This window comes from Dermacentor albipictus, chromosome 2 (genome assembly GCF_038994185.2).
Source record: "Dermacentor albipictus isolate Rhodes 1998 colony chromosome 2, USDA_Dalb.pri_finalv2, whole genome shotgun sequence".
Lineage (NCBI taxonomy): Eukaryota > Metazoa > Arthropoda > Arachnida > Ixodida > Ixodidae > Dermacentor > Dermacentor albipictus.
In genome coordinates, this window is record NC_091822.1 from 150,466,902 (window position 1) to 150,488,290 (window position 21,389).

Genomic DNA, 21,389 nt, shown 5'->3' on the forward strand with positions numbered 1-21,389 from the left:
GCGGTGGAGCGCGTAGTTTACGCGCTGCGGGTGGTTGAAATAGAGCGAGTTTAAAGTTCAATTTAAGGGTCCGCGTACTTCAAGTTTAAGGTGCATGTGTGTGCATTCGCTGTTTTTTTATCTCATAATTCATAAAATAGGCGTATTTTTGAAACCAAAAGTTGCAGATCGGTGCAGAAAGGTCTCAGGAACGCGAAAATGAAGAGAGTGAGAACGCTATATATATATTTTCGGCCCTACTTCTTTCTTTCATGTGACGCGTTTTCCCTCAATAATTTACCGGTTGTTTTCTTGCACTCACCATAGTCAACTACACAAGAGAACTCATATAACAAACAAAAATAAAGACAAGAAGACCATTCCACTCTGTGAAAATGGAATGGCAGCGAAAGCTGACGATCGACAGTGAAAGCTCTCAAACGAAAAGCCAAACGCTTTTGCTGCCACTCCATCTTCACAGAGTGGAACGGTTGTGCATATTTTTTATAGTCCTAATATCTGGTCATCGTGGCGATATAGGTACGCACACACACTGGCCTATCACCTTGCTCCGTTATTAAATGTATCCATCACGCAAGACAATGAATGGCTCACACACCTTTAATCAATGGCTCATACCCCCGTAGGGACGGCCTCACGATTACGACGACAGAACAAAAGTGAATTCCACGCTGGGACGGTGATCGGCAACGGAGCCAGCTGCATGTGGAAGGCGTCGACGACGACGACGACGAAAGCGCGAGCAGTGGCAATAGTGAGTTCGCGCGGTTGGTGCCGAGAATTTTCAAGTCCTTTCCGACTTAGTTTCGAAAATTTGTACGAAACATTTTTTTGAAAAAAGAAAAACATCTGTTCTTACCCGTGTAACTTGTTAGGAATGGCCTGCCGAGGTAAGGTTTCTCAGCCAGCTGCAGCAGCAGGGCTGGCGTTTTTTTGGAAGCCACCGTCATCCTCTAGCCGAACGGCGTGACTCAGTCTACGGTTTGCGGAGGACGCGTCAGCGATTCTCCGTCGCGGACAAGCCGAGAGGAGTTCGACGAACCAGGCTTTGCTACTGAACCCGCCACCGCTGATATGGTCTGCCGTGAGCGGGGGAGTTCCCGAGGGAAGGTAATTGGCGGCACCCCCCCAAGCTCCTTTCAAGGCGTAAGCCCCGAGTTCTGCGAAGCCCGTCTCACTTCAGTGGGGGCAGTGAAACCAGTGCGTACGTGTGTGTAAGCCCTCCCGCTCAAAGGCGGCTCGGCTACGATGCTGGTCGAACCCTTCCCTCACCTAGAGATCTAGGGAGCATGGAGTGTTTATAAGCAGCTGATTATCGGCTGCTAGGGTGTGCTCGTCAGTGTGCTCGTCATCGTGCTTGTGAGCTGTGCGCTGTAGGAGTCGTCGGACGATCTCGCCGCTGCCACCAGGTGAAGCGGTTGTAGGTCGTAGGGAGGAACTTGGGAGGACAAAACTAGGCGTACAGGGTTTGTTTAGGGTATTTACATTTTAAACAAGAGACATTCGCCAGTCTAGCTTGGCTCCCAAATGGAGCACGCAAAACGAGCATACAGCACACAGCTTACGAGCACGCTGACGAGCACACCTAGCAGCCGATAAACAGCTGCTTATAAACACTCCGTGTTCCCTAGATCTCTAAGTGAGGGGAAAACGGCACTTCACCGCCGATTCGCAGCGTCCAAAGTCAACGCAGTCGACCCGTCGGTTCTCCATTATCTTGAGTCTTGAAAAGCGCATGGGCAGGTTCCGCCAATTACCTCCCGTCGAGAACTCTCCCGCTAACGGCAGACCAGGTGTGCGGTGGCGTGTTCCATAACAATAGTTGGTCCGCCGATCGCGTTTGGTCACAACGGCGCCGAGGGGGTGTTGAAGTGGCACCTCCTCGAGGTCCCTACGAAATGAGACACCGCAGCGATTGTGATAAGCTTCCATGGTTCTCTTCGGGAAAGCTCGCAACGCTCGCAGCTGCAGCTGGCTGAGAAAACTTCGAGGCCCGCATCTCGGCAGGCCATTCCTAACAGTGCTCGTATGCTGTATGCTTCGCCTTGCGTGCTCCATTTGGGAATCACGCTAGACTGTCGAATGTATCTCTTGTTCTAATGTAAATATCTGTAAATAAGTCCTGCTCGTCTAGTCCTGTCCACCGAAGTTCCTTCCTACGAGCTACAACTCTTATTACTGGTGGCAGCGGCGAGATCGTCCGACAACTCCTACAACTGTATGCCAGCGGTGGGATCGTCCTCCAAAATCCGACAGCCTGTGACCTCTCTGGATCCCACGTGTGACAAGAAAATAGTTCAAGGGCGCGTTACAGGTTCCCGAGCCCACAGGGGTGTGTGCCATTGAGCTTGGACCCTTTCCGCACTATCACCAGGATCGGCCCACATTTCTGTTGCCGGACGCGGCATAACTAAGGAAGGTTAGTCATGCACAGCTTTCGCTGTAATATATCTTACCTCTTCCATAGAGGATGACCCACGAACTGGGCGTGCAAACGCTGAAAAAAAAAAAGAGAGAGAGAAAAGCTTTTGTCCCGACAGAAAAAGAAGAGACTTTCCTCCTTTTCAAGGTCTTGTCGATTGCATGCCCACTCGCCCACAATATATTACGGGGAGCACGAGCTCGAGACCAAACTACCCTCCCATTCTAACTCCCATTCCCAACTAGCAGCGCACCCCCGTTGTCGAGATCGGTCGACGCCTGCGCGCATGCGCGTCCCTCCAAAATTGCAGGCGCTTATGTTTCCACGCATCCTCCTTTCGCGCCGGCGATATGCGAATGTAGCTGCGAGGTGCCCCTCTTGCGATTGGCGCTGTGGTGGCTTGAACTGGCAAAACTTGGTTTATATAACGGAAATCGAGAGGTCAATTCCGTCTTGCCTGTCTCCTTGTATGGAGCGCGTTTTTAGCCACGCTCTTCTGCGGGAGAAGGCCCCGTTCGTAAAAAGAAAGCAACAACATAGATTGGCAACGACAAGGTCAGAAAAAAAGAATGACTCGTTGCGTCTCCGCTATAAGGGGAGGAGGGCCGTTTCGCCACAAGCCAGCGCGCCCCATAATATCTTGTGGGCGACTGTACTTGGTAGGTACTTTAGTGTCACCTAACATCTTTATTAAGTCTGGACTGCAAAGGTACGTCCTCACTTGCGGAAATAAGCGTGCGCAATGCGGCGCGCTTACTTAGGCAGCGTTTGTAGTGTCGTATTCTCGTTTCCTGTCTACGTTTTGCGCTGTCAAGCAGGATGGAAAACCAACAAGCCCAAGCTGTTATTCTAGAGAATTTCTTAAGGGCGCGCAAAGCCGCGCGCTTATTTCCTCAAATGAGGCCGTACGTTAACTCATTGTTGTCGGTTCGTGCAAGCGCGCTACTGCGGCCGCGAAGTCCAGTCTTGGTTTAGGGTAGGATAAGACGAGATTCGGACTTAAGTCTAGACTTAGAGGCTCGCATTTGTGCAATCGGCCCCTGGTGTCGATTATCACTCCGCCAAGGTAACCGCGTGAAGCTGACTTCCTGGCAAAATTGCGCGGCTGCGTATTTCCAATAGCTAGTAGGTACAGCGGGGCGTAGCATTTGCGCAGACGACGGACGCTTGCGCGCATGCGCGAGTAAGAGCAGGTGCGATCGAGGAAATGCCGGCACTTCTGCTCCTTGAATACACGCCTCTGCCTAGGCACTACGGAGGAGTTTCTTGGCGCTCGTTATATGTTTTTTGTCCTATACGCGTGCCGGCAGAAGTCGCGGGGCGAGGTAGCGATGAACTTAGCATCGCAAGCTGGCGGCTCGACCCAATTATGTTTATTCAATCGTGTTTTTGACTAATTTAAACAACGTGTCATTATTTCGCATTATTGGCGGCGCTTCCAGGACACCAAAGCGGCAACGGGCACATCAAAGCTAGAACCCGGACTGGTCCGTGGGTTGGGGCTCGCAGAGGCCTGCGCGTGCCAAGAGAATATAAGATCGGCTGTCCGCTAATTTTTTATGCGAACACCCCCTTGAGCGCTCCGGCCTCAGCGGCCCCAACACAGGGCCCGCCCTGCTTCCAGCTTTGATCCTCCCGCTACCGCTAGTGTGTCCCGGAGATTTTGCGCCGCCTGCTTTAATATAACCTCAGGTGCTCTCCAATGCCTCCGTTTGCCGGTTACATGTGCCCTCCTGGAGCATCGCTTGTAAAAAATTCAATCTATCCTCGCGGCGAAAGAAGTGACCCGCGACTTATACAACACCATTCAGAACCTTGCCCCTTCAGACACAGCGATCACCAAATAGGGCGTCTGTGGCCACAGCCTCAACGCGCGGCCAGCCAGCGGCGGAGCGTAAACAAAATGGGCCGCACTCCGCAATGCCGGCATGCCTAGGGGACAAACGCAAACAACCCGCGTTAAGAAACCTCCTCCGTTGTGCCTAGGTAGACCCACATAAGGAGCAATGGCCCCTAGATATTCTCTCTCGCACCCACTCTTACTCGCGCCTGCGCAGAAATGTCGAGCGCCGTGAAAAGTGCCACGTCCCGCTGTACCTACTAGCAATTGTAAAACGCTGCCCGGCTCTGCTCCGATCTAACGAAAATTTAGATTTCCTAAGCTTGATACAGCCGGTAATATTGCTACGGGCCAGCCCCACTGATCAGAAAGAGGCCAATCGGTTGTACAATTGACGGCGACAATTCTTGATCTGACGCGAGCTGTCACTTTTCAGTCAGTTATTGGTATTCGTTTGTCTACCGCATTTCTGCGCGTATAACCCACCACCACGTATTAACCGCACCCCGTATCACAACAGCCTTGAAAGAATAAAACATATATCCCCCCGTATAATAGGCAGAAATCTCAGCAGACTACACTGCTGAAATTTTTTGCAAAAGCAGTCTCCATTCGCTGATGCGCGACCCATCTACGTCATCATCATCAGAATCAGCGCAGCTAAATACATTGCGGCTCTAGATCTCGCGCGGGGATACTGCCAAGTTCCCCTACCAGAAATTGCCAGGCGCTATAGCGCATTTATCTCACCTGTAGGCACTTTTCGCCCACTCGTTCTCTGCTTCGGGATGAAGAACGCGTCGTTTAGTTTCTCTAAGTTGACGGATATTGCCACAGTTAAGGGAAGCGGCTTAACGATGAAAGCGGAAAAATGTGTGTTGTCTGGGTGCTCGCAGGTTACTTATCCGGGCCATGTTGTCGGCCAGAGCACGAGACGGCCGGCCTAGCTGAAAACAGGTACGATTGGAGAGTTTTCACCACCGTGCACGAAAATAGACATTCGTTCATTTTTGGGACTCGTTGGGTACTATGAATGGTACACATTCCGAATTTCTCGCAAATGGCAAGTCCTTTCACGGACACTCTCCTAAAGGGAGCACCAAGTAGCGCGCACTGGGATAATATCGAAGAGAACGTTTTCCAAGGTTTGAAAACGCTTTTATAGTTTCTCGTCCTAGGCTTCGCGCGCCAGACTATACAAAGGAATTCATAGTTCAGTGCGACGCAAGCGACAGGGGAATGGGCGTGGTACTAAGTCAGGTCGGCAATGATAATGAGAAACATCGTATTCTCTATGCCAGCCGTAAAGTAACTAAGAGAGGAAGCCTATATAGCTCTTTAGGGAAGGAATGTGCCTGTCTAGTTTGGCAGTCCACAAGTTGTCGTGTTACTTGTACGGACCGAGATTCATCCTCGATTTATCACCACTGCCTTCTGATATCGCTCAATCGAATGTCACAGAAAATGGCCGCTTGCTCCGATGGAGCTGTACCCTCCAGCAGCACAACTTCTCCGTTAGTTATAAGAAGAGGAAGTTGCGTAGCAATGCGGAATTTAGAGGGCTGATCGGAAACTCATTTTGCGTTTAGGCATCCCGACTAACTTTTGTTGTTATTGTTTTTTCGTTATTTTAAGCGAAAATGATCGCCTCTCATTTAGCAGGACTCCATTCACGATTGCTAACTTAGTCGGCACGAAATTCCTTCAAAATTTGCATAGCGAAATGCAGTATTTGTTGTTTTTGCACTCATGTTTTCTTTGAAGCCTGGCGGGTCTAAAGCGTGATCCGGGATACTTCATCTAAGCTCAAAGCCGCGTTGTGGGCTTCCATTTTCTGTTGCTTCTCATTGTGAGATGTCTTGGGGTGTATGTCAGCATTTCGCAGCTGGTCGTTACAAGCGACGTCATTGCCCTTGCCACCAGCCATTCTCTTCCTGCCCAGTCGAGATTTTCCGAGCAGGAGCTGTTACGATCGGCCAGCAGGGGTAATGGCCCCTCCGGCCCCGCTCCGCCGAATCGTTTCGTAAAGCCCACAATGCGTACCCCCCCCACCCCCCCCCCCAAAGAAGGCCTTACGGTGCCACTAAGTCTAGAAACATTGGGCGGACCGAGTATTGCGAGCTGCTTCGCTATCCCCTTCACGGACCAATTGGGGCAAGAAAACTAAACGGGCGCTCTATGGCGTTCCACCAGGGACTGCGGTATCGCCACGGCCATTTGACAGACGCGGCAGCTAGCCAAGTCGTGCCAGCTCAAGTCGAGCGTTACAACCCGCTTCTACGAGGCGCCCCTCCTTTCGGTGCGTTCAGTGAAATAAAAGTGCGGGAGTGTGTGTGTGAACCCACGCCCTCAAAGGTGGAAGACTTTTGACGCTTCTACTGGACAAAGGTTGGACAACAGTTTTCCGTCGCCTGGGGATCTTGGGAGGGCAGAGGGTGTTTAAGGAGCCGTTTTCGGTTTGTGTGTTTGCTTCGTTTTCAGTCATGCTAGAATGACGAAATGTGGCGTCCTCCACCCTTCATGTAGATATTGTACATAAATCCCGCACACATAGTTCTCGGTGAGAACAAGTTCCTCCCTTCAACAACGTCCTGTCGGACGTTGTTGAGTCGGACGGAGGCATGGGTCAGCTACCCCTTTTGGCATGGCATATCCCAACTCTTACACTTGCCAAGAATAGATTTCCAGTGCTTAAGAAAAAGCACCTCTAGCAGTCTCCTAAAGGTTTCAGTGTTGTAGACGCTGCTATATCATCTGGCCGATTATTCCATAACGCAATGGCATGTGGCAATGCAGATATGCTAACATAATCCGCAGCCAAACTTTACTGTTAAATTCTTTGAAATATTAGTGCCGGTAATACGCGCGAAAATACGATAATTTACTTATTCTCTCTTTCCTCTGCATTTTTCCACTCGTCCGCGTCTTTTCACGTTAAGCACTGGCGGAAGTAGCGTTCACTGCGCTCGTCACGGAGCTACTCAGCAGGACCTACCAGGTCTTTTCCTCCTTCTGGGCGAAGATCCATAACTTCGCGTCCCAGTCCATGACCGGAATCTCCTGCACGAACACATCAACAACAGGCGGATCTTATTATGTATGAAAATTTAATGTTTACACGTAACATCCCACATCTCAAGTCTACTTCAAAACATACCAAGAAGGATTCATGAGTTCGGAAACTGAATCAAAAGCTAAATTACTCTGCAGTGTCCGTAACGGGCACCGGCACGCTGCCTACAGTTTCTTTATGCAGCCGCGTGCGGATGCAATTTGAGCCCACGCCGCACATACATAAGCCGGCTTGCATGACGCGCATATCACTGAGACAATGTTGCCAATATGCTGAACGGTATTGCTGGTGATGCATTCAACCTACTTGCCCAACTTGTATCGGCAGTTACCGCAGCTGTCGAAGAACGATACCGCTTGGTGCTGGCGTATACTTCAACAGTGTGCCTATCTATTTAGTAAACATGGATATCCTTTAAAACGCCGCTGTCACACACCCCGTAAACGAGGCGCCAGCGCCGGACCAAATTCCGAAGCCGACTTTTCAGCTTCCGAAAATAACCCCCCGAAAGCACGGACAATTAATAAGGGGCCCTCTGGTGCGCAAGCGAACGCCGGTTGTGCACCACAGACCGCCCAGAGTTGTCGAAATTCTCAAATAAGCCGGTTACATACGCACTTGCACACTTCGGCTGGACACATCGCAATGCTATTCAGATGGGTACTAATAAAATGCTGTAAAATCATTAACGACAAACCCTAACAGTTCGACATGTGCAGTAGAGAATGAGTAGGGATACCAGGTGTACGCTCGTATTCACCCGTGAGGGTATTGAGCCAGACGTCCTCGACGTAACTCGAGACACATCTCAAAGAAGGGACTTCTGGAAACGCAGAGGCCCGAGGAACTCGTCCGCTAGCTTGTCAGGGAATCTTCTTGGGTATGCGGTCGTTATACGCGTCACTGTGGCGGGGTCCGATTCTGCCCAATTCCAGCACGGCGCTTTTATTTCCTTCGCCGGCATTTCTCGAACTTTCCGATGGAGTCGTGCTCCTATGGCATGAACAAAGCCTGCAAATCTTCCGGACATTTCACGCGGTTTCGGCCGTGGTCACAGAAGCGTCTTCGAAAAGGGTGGCGACTCATCCGCCGGCGCACGCCGGGGCTGTCCCACCCCCTGTGCCATGTCACGCCGTAAACAGGCCAGTGGCCGTATGACCAGCCTCTACCCTCGGCGCAGTTCCGACAGGAAGGCGCGGCCTCGACTGGGACGACGTGGATGCCCGATGTTCCTGGTCGCTAAAGCACGTCACGTCAGACGGTGCCGGACGATGCAGTTTCGCTTTCCAGTCTCGGATTAATAGCGGACGCGCAGAACAAAGTGTGTAGTTTTTGTATGTATATGGCGTACATGGTCGTCTTGAGTAGACGGGGCGCATAACCACAGGGGTACAATCGGTCATGAACCAGGTGGTTAAATAAAGCGCATAAGGACAAAGGAAACTAACAACTTCGAATTTGAATCTTACATATGAAAATTATAGCCCCTGATTAGGCAGTCTTGACGGTAAGCAGAGCGATATGTCTCTCTTTACGTGTTGCGAAGCATTCCATTGCCTTAAACTTGCCGTGATCGCAAGATTAATGGAAGATCTGTCAGAAGCAGTTGCGAAAATTTTAACAGCCATGCAAAGCGACACGACCACTAAGTGGGAGAATTCTTTTCGCATCAGGAACCATGAAGCGGGATCGTTTCCTCCTCGTTCTCATTTGTTTTCCTCTGTTTGATATCAAATTTGGCACTGCTGTAGGATTGAGTGCACATGCAAGCAATACCTTCTGGATGAAAGTGAATCTCCAGAACGTCTTCATTTCTCAGTTTCTAGGAAACAACTTTTACAGCATCCCCTTCGATAGTTTAGCTTAAACTTGGCATTTACGAGAGTCGTTTCCTTTGGAGCTACTGTTCCCTTCTTCAACTAAAGCATTATTTGGGGACACATTTTTTTTTTGACGAAGACAAGGATTCGATGCTAAACGGGCGTACTTTAATATTTTTCTCTAACATTGACCTATTACTATTCACTACGTGCTTATATTGTCTAATGTCTCTTTTTTATATTCAATAAGACCTTCAATACAATTTATATTTTTCAATATACACTTCATATTTGTGACCCCTCACACCTCCCAACATGTTCGTCAATCCGCCAGAGTGCGCTTCGACAATACCCGAAGAATACACAGCCCACAAACCACTGGAACCATTTTTAAGGCTGTTTAGGCACATTGATAGATAGGAAGGAAAGTGTACGCACACGACTTCATGAAACTGTCCTCGTTATCAACGGGCCTTAGCAATCCTAAGTGCGTCTTACCGGCCAGCCCGAGTTTCAGCGATTGCTAGTCTTACCACTACTGCGTTCTCACACTGCAAGGGTGAGTCACCATGAGCGTAGGTGGCTCCACACAGGCAGAATGAACAAACATATTACACGACTCAATCGGAGGATATAGGATAGAACATGATGGCGTTTACGTAACAGTTTCCCAAAGCCACTGGGCGCTATAGGCCACGAACTTGGCGATACCTAAACACAAAAAATGTGCAAAAGAAAATGTGAAAAAAAGGCTGATCATCAATAAACAAACTGTACGTAAATCTTTCATCTTAAAATTTCGGAGGGACTTTAGCGCTGCACATTGTGTCATCATTTGCTCGCCCTGTCCTTTCCTTCCTGCTTTCTGTACTAAACAATAAAAACTCCTTCGAACTTACTACTTGCACTTAACTGCCATCCTCCGGTCCTACCGCAGTGGTCGTGTCTTCGTCATCGCTTCAGGCACGTTCTCCTGTCATGATGAAGCCTGAAATATATATATATATATATATATATATATATATATATATATATATATATATATATATATATATATATATATATATATATATATATATATATATATATATATATATATATATATATATGGCACAAACCCACTGTGGGGGATAGGCCACGAAACGATTGGTAATATGATTGAGAAATAAAATAAATAGTTAATGAATCCATAAGTAATAAAAAGGAAAATAAATGAATAATCAATCATGAAAACCAAACCGATAATAATTGAAATAAACCAATATATATTAAGGTAGGTAGCCTGCCTTAGATAGTAATAGTAGATAGTAAAGGATAGACGTAAAAATGAGGACATTAAATTTTGAATAATAATGTTATTAATATTGTAACTTTGAATTTGTCTTTTAACTTCGTATTTTCTAAATCTACAATGTATTGTAATAGACTAATGTTGAAAAAATCAAAATATTAATAAGGCAATCTTTTTGTGTCACAGAGGACATTATAAATGGCTCGGCAAACGTTCCAGTAGCTGTATTCACAGGCGTTGCTCTAAGTGAGAATATTCTAACAGTACTGCATAAAGACAGTGCGACATCTATAATTGGGATTTCTAAGCATCGTTTACGGCGAGTAAAAAACCACCGACACGATAAGACTTGATCGATGGATTCCAGCTCATTGCAGAGGAATCATACAGGGGATACCGCCAGACGACATCTGTGGAAGTAAAAATTAAGTGGTGGAATACGGCACCGGGCAACCTCGTGAATGATACTTCGAATTGCCGGTTAGGACGCCATTGTCGATTCCAAGAAGAATTAAGATGCACAAAATTTGAAGATTTTACTAATCAGTGGATTTTGTTGTCTTCGGTCAAAGAAAACTGCGTTATATCTGGCTGCAGTGGAATATGCGCAGTTGCCGGCAGCAGAGACATGGCCGGACTTTGCAAAGTAGCTCGTGCTTAAGAATCGGCTGTTTCATTACGACGAACGAATTCCATTAAGTCTCGGTGGCCTGATCGCTATATTAACTGAACTAAACTTAAGTGGAGAGGAGGTAATGAATAAAACGTGTCCAAAGGTATCGAATGCGAATACGCGTTAAGCGCGCTGCATACAGCACGAGAATCTCCGACAATCACAACTTTTGTAACACGAAGGGGTAATTTTCGCAAATCAAGAACTATTGCCACAAGTTAGACCTGAAAGGGTGACGTGTAATCTGGCAGGCGGACTGTTTCTAATACCGCGCGCTAGTCCCTTCTTCTTGCTCGCTATGTTTCCTGTGAATGCTGATACATGTTCTGCGCGTGATCGTCCTTGCCGCACTGCAGACGCGGCCGTATCCGCCAACTCACCCAGCCAGGGTGTCTACCAAGCTGACATTTCCAAATTCCCTGAGTTTTCCAGGTTTTCCCTGAGCACTTTTGCTAAATTCCCTGAATGAGCCAGAACTTTGTTTTATGTCAAGACAGGCTGACACCATGTTGCCCGATGCTGTCACTCTCTAGTAAGCATGTTGAAACAAAAAAAAATGACTTAATCCAGTTTGAATAGTAAGGAGTAATATCTATTTTATTTAAAAAGAAAACAGAAGTGTTAGTAAAATGCACAGTGAAAAAAAATGATAAAACCCATTGCAAATTGGGTCGAACATTTTCAAATACGAGTGTAAGGAGATACATACATAAGTAAATATTTTTTTAATATGAGCTATTTCTATCAACTGATAGCAAGCTCATCGGTATGAGGCCTGAACTTTGTCACAACTAAGATTGTCTCTCAGCAGCTGAGAAGTCAATCTCAACTGTCCTGACAATGACATACTCTCTGCCCATACAAAACATCTCAGTGTAGGGTTTCACTGCTTTAAATAGCTTATTTTGGTTTGAATGAAGGATACCTGCATCTCGGCATCAGCCAACTCTTTGTTTTTTGAGCTCAAGCTCCTTCAAAGAGGTGGTGGGACGCTTCATTTCCCGTTAATTCCTCAGGACGTCGGTCCTTCCTGTTCTCATCCTCCTTCTGCCACACGTTCACCCCATGGATCATTTGAAGCATCCTCTTGGTCAGTTGTACAGTCAACGTCCGATTTTTCGGACTCCCTAGGGGCCGCAAAAACATCCGAAAATCGGGCAGTCCAAAAAAAAAAATGAATGCATGTCTCTAACTGCCTATGAGGGCTAAAATTGGAACAGGCACGTCCGCAAAAGTTCTTAAGGCCTGCCAGTAGACTTATTAGGCATATCAGTGCTCGTACTGTGACAGGAGATGAGGGTGCAAGCGCGTATATTTAAGGAATACATAATGTGTCCCGTGACAATTGCCCCTTCCCACGCTTGTAAGCTTCACCGCCTAACATTGCTGTAATGAGGCGAAGCTAACTTTCGGAAACTGTCATTACGAAACGCGCTGTGTGTGATCTGCGAACTTCGAAGCCAATGGCGAAGATTACAAACGTGGTGTTGGTGCCATTGCTGACAGCGGCGAATTCTTTCAATGAAAAACACGGCACCGCACGGCAAGAAGCTTAACAGCGAACGTAGAAGCAGCTAGGCCTAACGTTGCCGTGGTGGTGGCCACGGCTGCCGGCGGATTTGCGTGCGATAGTGCCAGTTCGGGGCGGCGAGATAATCAAAATGGCGGCGGTGGCGGCTTTGATTAATGCCATTTCAGACCTGCAGTCAGGGCAATATACATTTACTATATGGAGTACGTGGTGGTGCCGCAAAGCCGTGCAAATTATCGGGCATGTCCGAAAAAGTGTCTGGAAAAATCGGTCGTTAACTACTCTGGCAATACATCGTGCCGATGACACGGCGTCAATGACGATTCATTGCGATTCCTCTGTTACTGGAGCCAGCATTAACACGACTTTCGTTCCCTTTCAATAAAGTTACAGCTAATTTTCCCTGACAGAAGCACGAATTCCCTGAGTTTTCCCTGAGTTTTTCCAGACTGTTCAAATTCCCTGAGAATTCCCGGTTTTCCCGGTTGGTAGACACCCTGATGATGGACAGAGCATAGTGAGCATGGTGGGCACTGCTCCACACGAACATAGTAGCAATTAAAAAATCGGATAAGCTGTATCAGGAACACAGCCACTGTGGGGCACGTCAAACTTCTTGTGCATGCTGCAGACTGTATGGGCATAGACTACAGAAATGATGTAACCAGACGCACAAGTTACATGTATTCACTCAGGAAGTTTAAATGCTTACCTTATGTTATAGTTAAAAGGCACCTTAAAGTCGATTTTGCAATTGTGTTCACCCCCTATGCGTAGTGGGCCTGCTTTTCTAGAGCGTAGTTATGTGCTAGAGCGAAGAAATGGCTATCATAAATTTTATTTATAAATAAATTTAACCTCTGAACCTGCAAATAATTGCATTAACGACCTATACAACATGGTCAATAAGATACATTAAAGACAAATTCACTTTGGTACCTGTTTATGCACTGCTTAGGTAGCCAGTATTATTCCCCCTACTTTTTGCTACCACTCATTTGAAAAGAAGGCAATCATATGCAAAAAGTTTCAGTAAAAAAAAAAAACAGAGCAAGCGCAGACTCACCCTCACTACGCCTTCGTGCCAGGGGGTCAAAATTGAGGTAAAGCGAGCAGCGCCCTAGGCTGGTTCTGCCCAGCCGCTGGCTGCTGCTCACTTTATGAAGGAATTCCAAATCTTCCTTAAAGTAGTCAGCAGCTGTCTTGAACTCCTCCTCCGAAAACTGAGCAACCTCGGGGCCTGCCTCAGAATCCACGGGTAATGTTCCCTCCGTCTTATCTTTGTCTGAAGAGTGCTGAAGTAGAATAGAAAGAGGGCACTTAAAACAATGAAGCAATAAGAATTGGTATGATATTCAGAGACAATGTCTAGGATTTTGAAGTCAGAGGCGTACATGCCTGACATGGTACTGAGACCCTGAAAGCACACCTGACACACATGCACAAAAGCAATGCAACAAGTAAAAATATCCAGGGGCTCTATTCTTATCACTCAGGGCCACTACATGGCACTAGCATCAGTCATGTTGGCTCTCCAATTGGCTGTCAAGAGGTCACATTTTTCATTTACATCAGGAAACAGAAGCTTTCTCTCAAACGCTCTCTTTTTAACAGAAGCCTACCTCCTCCCTCTTTACTGGAGGCTTTATTTCTTAATATAGCAGATTCCCATACATGGCTACTATTGGCAAATAGCCGACATCAATCAAGAAGGGTGTTTGGATCAGTGCACTTCTGTTACTGTGTATATTGACACAGGTGAAATACGACGCAGCCTGAAGCAAGCGAAAATCGGCTTTCGAATTTCAATAATTAGGTACTTCCAGAACAAACCAACCATCATCTGCTCACACTCAGCCACGGCCACCCTGCTTATTGGTGTCATAGCATTCAGGTGTGGAGTTTTCGAAACTAGTCAAAATTAGCAACTTGCCTCAAACTAAGCGAAACTTAATGTCAGACCACAAGCACATTTGCCAACATACACTCACTCCTGGCTAGACACCTCAACAAACTTCACCTCGTGTTAGGCTATTGACAGTGCTTCAAAATGAGCGAGTTGGATATGGTTACTATCTGTTGGTCAAGTGAAGTTGGTGCAGGACAAAATTGGTCCGCACCACGTAGCACAGCCAGACTGGAGCATATGAGCACGAGCGTGCACTCAAGTCCTGTCGTGCAGAAAGCGAATGCTGCGCATACGCATTTACAGTTGCATGTAGCTGCAGTCTGGTACGCAGTGTAGATACCACAGGCGCTGCAGGGGACTGTGACGAGTCCATTGGCAGAGCATACTGCAGCTCGCCGAAAACAACTACGTTTGGCACATATGTGCCAAAATTGGTAGTAAGAAGCCAACAAACACTGACACCAAGGACAACATAGGGGAAATTACTTGTGCTTAATAAATGAAATAAAGAAACGATAAATTAATGAAAATTAAAGTGGATGAAAAAACAACTTGCCGCAGGTGGGAACCGAACGCACAGCCTTCGCATTTCGCGTGCGATGCTCTACCAATTGAGCTACCGCGGCGCCGTTTTCCCATCCACTTTCTTGGGTATTTATGTGTCCTAGTAAAACCCTGGGAGTGTTAGCCAGTGCTACCACTCACAGACCTTGGCGGCGGACGTGGAACGTCTTTTTAGGGTGAAGGCAACTGGTCAATAAACCCACATATGCTACCTGAAGGCATCAATGTTGCCGGATTCGAGACCCTCGTTAAGTAATAACGAGAAGAAAGGGGGTTAACCGAGGGGCCTGATTTTTATTAGTCATATCGTAAGAAGCCAACAAACACTGACACCAAGGACAACATAGGGGAAATTACTGGTGCTTAATAAATGAAATAAAGAAACGATAAATTAATGGAAATTAAAGTGGATGAAAAAACAACTTGCCGCAGGTGGGAACCGAACCCACAGCCTTCGCATTTCTCTTCGCACTCAGCCCGAGCTTCAAAACTGACTTGCATATAAATTGCTTTTTCACAGGATCAATTCAGGGTGTCTACCAAGTTGACATTTACAAATTCCCTGAGTTTTCCAGGTTTTCCCTGAGCACCTTTGAGAAATTCCCTGAATGAGTCAGATCTTTGTTTTATGTCAAGACAGGCTGACACCACGTTGCCCGATGCTGTCACTCTCTAGTAAGCATGCTGAAACAAAAAAAATGACTTAATCCAGTTTGAATAGTAAGGAGTAATATATATTTTATTTAAAAAGAAAACAGAAGGAAGGTGTTAGTAAAATGCACAGCGAAAGAAATGGTAAAGCCCATTCCAAATAGAGTCGAACATTTTCAAATACGAATGAAAAGAAGATGCATACATAAGTAAATATTTTTTTAATATCAGCTATTTCTATCAACTGATAGCAAGCTCATCTGTATGAGGTCCTGAACTTTGTCACAACTAAGGTTCTCTCTCAGCAGCTGGGAAGTCAACCTCAACTGTCCTGACATACTCTCAGCCCGTACACAACATCTCAGTGTTGGGTTTCACTGCGTAAACAATCTATTTTAGTTTGGATGAGGGACACCTGTGTCTCAGCATCAGCCATCACTTAGTTTTTTTAGCTCAAGCTCATTCAAAAAGGTGGCGGCACCCTTCCTTTCCCGTTAATTCCTCAGTGCGTCGGTCCTTTCTGTTCTCATCCTCCTTCTACCACGCTTTCACCACATGGATCATCTGAAGCATCCTCTTGGTCAGTTGTACAGTCAACATTTGATTTCTTTTGGACTTCCGAGGGGCCGCAAAAAAAAATGAAAAAAACGGGCAGTCTGAAAAAAAATTAATGCATGTCTTTAACTGCCTTTAAGGGCTAAAATTACCACAGGCACGTCTCAAAAATCTCTGAAGGCCTGCCAGTACGCTTTTTAGGCATATCAGGGCTTGTACTGTGACAGAAGACGACGTGCACGCATGTGTAATTAAGTAATGTATACTGTGTCCCGCGACAATTGCCCCCTTCCCACGCTTGTTATGCTTCACCGCCTAACACTAATGTACCGAGGCGAAGCTAACTTTCGCAGACTGGCATTACGCAACGCGCTGTGCTCTGCGAGCTTCAAAGCCAATCGCTAGGATTACAAAGGTGGAGTCGGTGCCATTGGTGATAGCGGCGAATTCTTTCAATGAAAAACACGGCACCGCACGGCAAGAAGCTTAATAGCGAACATAGAAGCAGCTAGGCCTGACGTTGCCGCGGTGGTGGTTACGGATTTGCGGATTTGCCTGCGAGAGTGCCGGTTCGAGGCGGCGAGATAATCAAAATAGCGGCGGTGGCGGCTTTGATTAATGCCATTTCAGACCTGCAGTCGGGGCAATATACATTGACTATATGGAGTACGTGGTGGTGCCGCAAAACTGTGCAAATTATCGGGCATGTCCGAAAAATCGGGCGTCTAGAAAATAGGTCGCTAACTACTCTGGCAATACATCGTGCCGATGACACGGCGTCAATGACGATTCGTTGCGATTCCTCTGTTACTGGAGCCAGCATTAACACGACTTTCGTTCCCTTTCAATAAAGTTACAGCTAATTTTCCCTGATAGAAGCACAAATTCCCTGAGTTTTCCCTGAGTTTTTCCAGACTGTTCAAATTCCCTGAGAATTCCCGGTTTTCCCGGTTTTCCCGGTTGGTAGACACCCTGCCAGCTAACTGATCTCGCACGGCGATAATATGAATGGGATATAAAGGCGTCACCACTAACTCCTTTCCTCTACCAACTGTTCCGTCGATCCCTTACCTGTCTGTCCTGGTCACTGGCCTTTGGGAAGGTATTCGAGGCTTGCTGACCGATGCGTCGAACGAGGCCCACGCGAACGCTGATTTGGAACGCGCGTTCAACGCCTTTTACCAGCCGCACGCGACCTCGCAATTTTCGTCTTCTCATTCTTGGCCGCCGGTTTGGCGAAATGCTGTGGTCGCGAGGCTGCTTGCGCAGGTACAAATATCGTGTACAAATCTTCGAGCCACGCAAAGTTCTTCGAGGTGACATATACATGATTTACAACACACGACCAGACAGCCGTGTCGTTATCCAGTGTACATTTCCTGCAGTTTTTATTAGCCCTGAGAACGAACTACAGGGGCGCTGCGAGCGCCGCTCACATGACGTCAGGGCACGGACTCGCGTCGGTCGTCTGCTGCAGTTTAAGTACACTGTAGTTCGGGCAGTGTCCGGGCGGCATTACACTGTTCACTGTACACACAGTACTACAGCGGTACAGTGTACAGTACACTGTAACAGCGGGGCGGGGCGTTTCTCGCGGTGCTCGACGTTTCTGCGCAGGCGCAAGTAAGAGCAGGTGCAAGAGAGAAAGTTTGGTGGCCTTTGCTCCTTGAATAGGTGACTCTGCCTAGGCACTACGGTACTACGGTAGAGCACTACGGTAGAGTCTTCTCTGCGACGGCGATGAGCTTCTGCTTCAGCCTCGCTTACTGCTGGTTGCTCTCGACGGCGGCGATGAGCCTCCGCTTCGGCGGTGCGAACGGCAGGGTCTTCTCGGCGGCGGCGATGAGCTTCTGCTTCAGCCTCGCTTACTGCTGGTTGCTCTCGACGGCGGCGATGAGCCTCCGCTTCGGCGGTGCGAACGGCAGGGTCTTCTCGGCGGCGGCGATGAGCTTCTGCTTCAGCCTCGCTTACTGCTGGTTGCTCTCGACGGCGGCGATGAGCCTCCGCTTCGGCGGCGCGAACTGCAGGGTCTTCTCGGCGGCGGCGATGAGCTTCTGCTTCAGCCTCGCTTACTGCTGGTTGCTCTCGACGGCGGCGATGAGCCTCCGCTTCGGCGGCGCGAACTGCAGGGTCTTCTCGGCGGCGGCGATGAGCTTCTGCTTCAGCCTCGCTTACTGCTGGTTGCTCTCGACGGCGGCGACGGTAAGCTTCTGCTTCGGCGGCACGCACCTCTGGATTCTGACGGCGACGGCGCTGGGCCTCCGCTCTGGCAGCTCGTTTAGCAGCAGCAGCAGCAGCAGCAGCAGCAGCAGCAGCAGCAGCAGCAGACGGGGGACTTCCATCGGTCGTCTCGCTCATGGCTCAGAAAGAACTGGCAGATAATTTCGCAGTGGCGAACGGCAGCGGCAATTTCGGCTCGGGCGGTGCACATATACAGATCCGCCGCCACCGATCTGGCTCTCTGATTGCCACCGCACAGGGGTTGCATTGGAGGAGGAGCGAAGAAAGGAATTAAGTTCGAACCGGCGCTTTGACAACCGGAGACTCGCAGGAAGAGGGGGGAGGGGGGCGGCGTGTACACCCAGCGGCAAACGATGGGGGCAGAAGCGCGCGCAGCAAGCGGACAACACGATAAAGGGAGGAGGGAAGAGATAGCAGCGACTGACTGATGCCGCTGACGCCGATAGTGAGTCAACCCCAGCTGCGGAGTTGGTTTCAGGGACAACGCCGCCGATGCCGACACAAACAATATGATACCCTCGCTTCCGCAGCGCTAAGAACCAGGTCTAGCCGTGGGAAGGTGGTCACGTGTTCGTCGACGTGCCGGGGCCTACGTGAAATAACCGGCGCGTCGGCAACTGAAGAGCACCCTATCCGCCACACAAGAACAGGGGGGGGGGACCCTTTCTTCCTCTTTCTGCATGGCGGCGACGGTGTTCTATGCAGTCACGTTATCTTGACTCTCTAGCGGCGTCAGCGGCATCCAGCAGTATCAGTCGGTCGCTGCTAGCGCTTGGGGGATGAAAGGGGGGCGGAGCTGGTTACGAGGCCGACGACAACGCCGACGACGACGCGAAACCCAGGAACGGACGCCAAAGAGCTGCGCTCTAAAAAGACTTAAGTTTACGAGTAAATTGCATCTGAAGGGTCCCAAGGCATGCGTACGTGGTACCTCCCCATACGTGGGCGGACACCGAAGATAGTGAAATGCCGGGCCGACCCACGGCGAAAGTGCAGACCGGCATTAAGGGGCCCGCATACACAGCTTCGCTGGTCATCCTTCTCCACAGAGTGGAAGGGCGCCGAGTTTCATTTTTCCTTCCTCCGTGTTTTTTCGCTTTCGCGTGGTGAGCATGGCTGCTTACCAAAAAAAAAAAAAACAATGAAACGATGGAAAGACGAGCTTTCAGACAAGACCAATATGGCTGCGGTGGAGCGCGTAGTTTACGCGCTGCGGGTGGTTGAAATAGGGCGAGTTTAAAGTTCAATTTAAGGGTCCGCGTACTTCAAGTTTAAGGTGCATGTGTGTGCATTCGCTGTTTTTTTATCTTATAATTCATAAAATAGGCGTATTTTTGAAACCAAAAGTTGCAGATCGGTGCAGAAAGGTCTCAGGAACGCGAAAATGAAGAGAGTGAGAACGCTATATATATATTTTCGGCCCTACTTCTTTCTTTCATGTGACGCGTTTCCCCTCAATAATTTACCGGTTGTTTTCTTGCACTCACCATAGTCAACTACACAAGAGAACTCATATAACAAACAAAAATAAAGACAAGAAAACCATTCCACTCTGTGAAAATGGAATGGCAGCGAAAGCTGACGATCGACAGTGAAAGCTCTCAAACGAAAAGCCAAACGCTTTTGCTGCCACTCCATCTTCACAGAGTGGAACGGTTGTGCATTTTTTTATAGTCCTAATATCTGGTCATCGTGGCGATATAGGTACGCACACACACTGGCGTATCACCTAGCTCCGTTATTAAATGTATCCATCACGCAAGACAATGAATGGCTCACACACCTTTAATCGATGGCTCATACCCCCGTAGGGACGGCCTCACGATTACGACGACAGAACAAAAGTGAATTCCACGCTGGGACGGTGATCGGCAACGGAGCCAGCTGCCTGTGGAAGGCGTCGACGACGACGACGACGAAAGCGCGAGCAGTGGCAATAGTGAGTTCGCGCGGTTGGTGCCGAGAATTTTCAAGTCCTTTCCGACTTAGTTTCGAAAATTTGTACGAAACATTTTTTTGAAAAAAGAAAAACATCTGTTCTTACCCGTGTAACTTGTTAGGAATGGCCTGCCGAGGTAAGGTTTCTCAGCCAGCTGCAGCAGCAGGGCTGGCGTTTTTTGGGAAGCCACCGTCATCCTCTAGCCGAATGGCGTGACTCAGTCTACGGTTTGCGGAGGACGCGTCAGCGATTCTCCGTCGCGGACAAGCCGAGAGGAGTTCGACGAACCAGGCTTTGTTACTGAACCCGCCACCGCCGATATGGTCTGCCGTGAGCAGGGGAGTTCCCGAGGGAAGGTAATTGGCGGCACCCCCCCCAAGCTCCTTTCAAGGCGTAAGCCCCGAGTTCTGCGAAGCCCGTCTCACCTCGGTGGGGGCAGTGAAACCAGTGCGTACGTGTGTGTGTAAGCCCTCCCGCTCAAAGGCGGCTCGGCTACGATGCTGGTCGAACGCTTCCCTCACCTAGAGATCTAGGGAGCATGGAGTGTTTATAAGCAGCTGTTTATCGGCTGCTAGGGTGTGCTCGTCAGTGTGCTCGTCATCGTGCTTGTGAGCTGTGCGCTGTAGGAGTCGTCGGACGATCTCGCCGCTGCCACCAGGTGAAGCGGTTGTAGGTCGTAGGGAGGAACTTGGGAGGACAAAACTAGGCGTACAGGGTTTGTTTAGGGTATTTACATTTTAAACAAGAGACATTCGCCAGTCTAGCTTGGCTCCCAAATGGAGCACGCAAAACGAGCATACAGCACACAGCTTACGAGCACGCTGACGAGCACACCTAGCAGCCGATAAACAGCTGCTTATAAACACTCCGTGTTCCCTAG

The 21,389-nt window shown here is 48.5% G+C and overlaps 1 protein-coding gene across 5 annotated transcripts in view; it reads right to left on the reverse strand.

The window, feature by feature from the left end:
- The window catches only part of LOC135899835 (eukaryotic translation initiation factor 4 gamma 3-like), a 49,977-nt gene that overhangs the window by 11,963 nt on the left and 16,625 nt on the right, over window positions 1-21,389 (reverse strand). For 2 of the 5 annotated variants that reach the window (XM_065429202.2, XM_065429200.2), the window contains exons 6-9: window positions 13,717-13,945; window positions 10,055-10,143; window positions 7,258-7,322; window positions 2,457-2,497 (exon numbers count right to left, since the gene is read on the reverse strand). Coding sequence is in view for 1 of the 5 variants with exons in the window: in XM_065429204.2 (XP_065285276.1) it covers window positions 2,457-2,497; window positions 7,258-7,322; window positions 13,717-13,945; window positions 17,401-17,658 (593 nt within the window). In the remaining 4 variants the exon portion in view is untranslated. Of the gene's footprint in view, window positions 1-2,456; window positions 2,498-7,257; window positions 7,323-10,054; window positions 10,144-13,716; window positions 13,946-17,400; window positions 18,210-21,389 lie in introns of those variants that run through there. The other 3 variants (XM_065429201.2, XM_065429204.2, XM_065429203.2) reach the window with 3 other exon arrangements.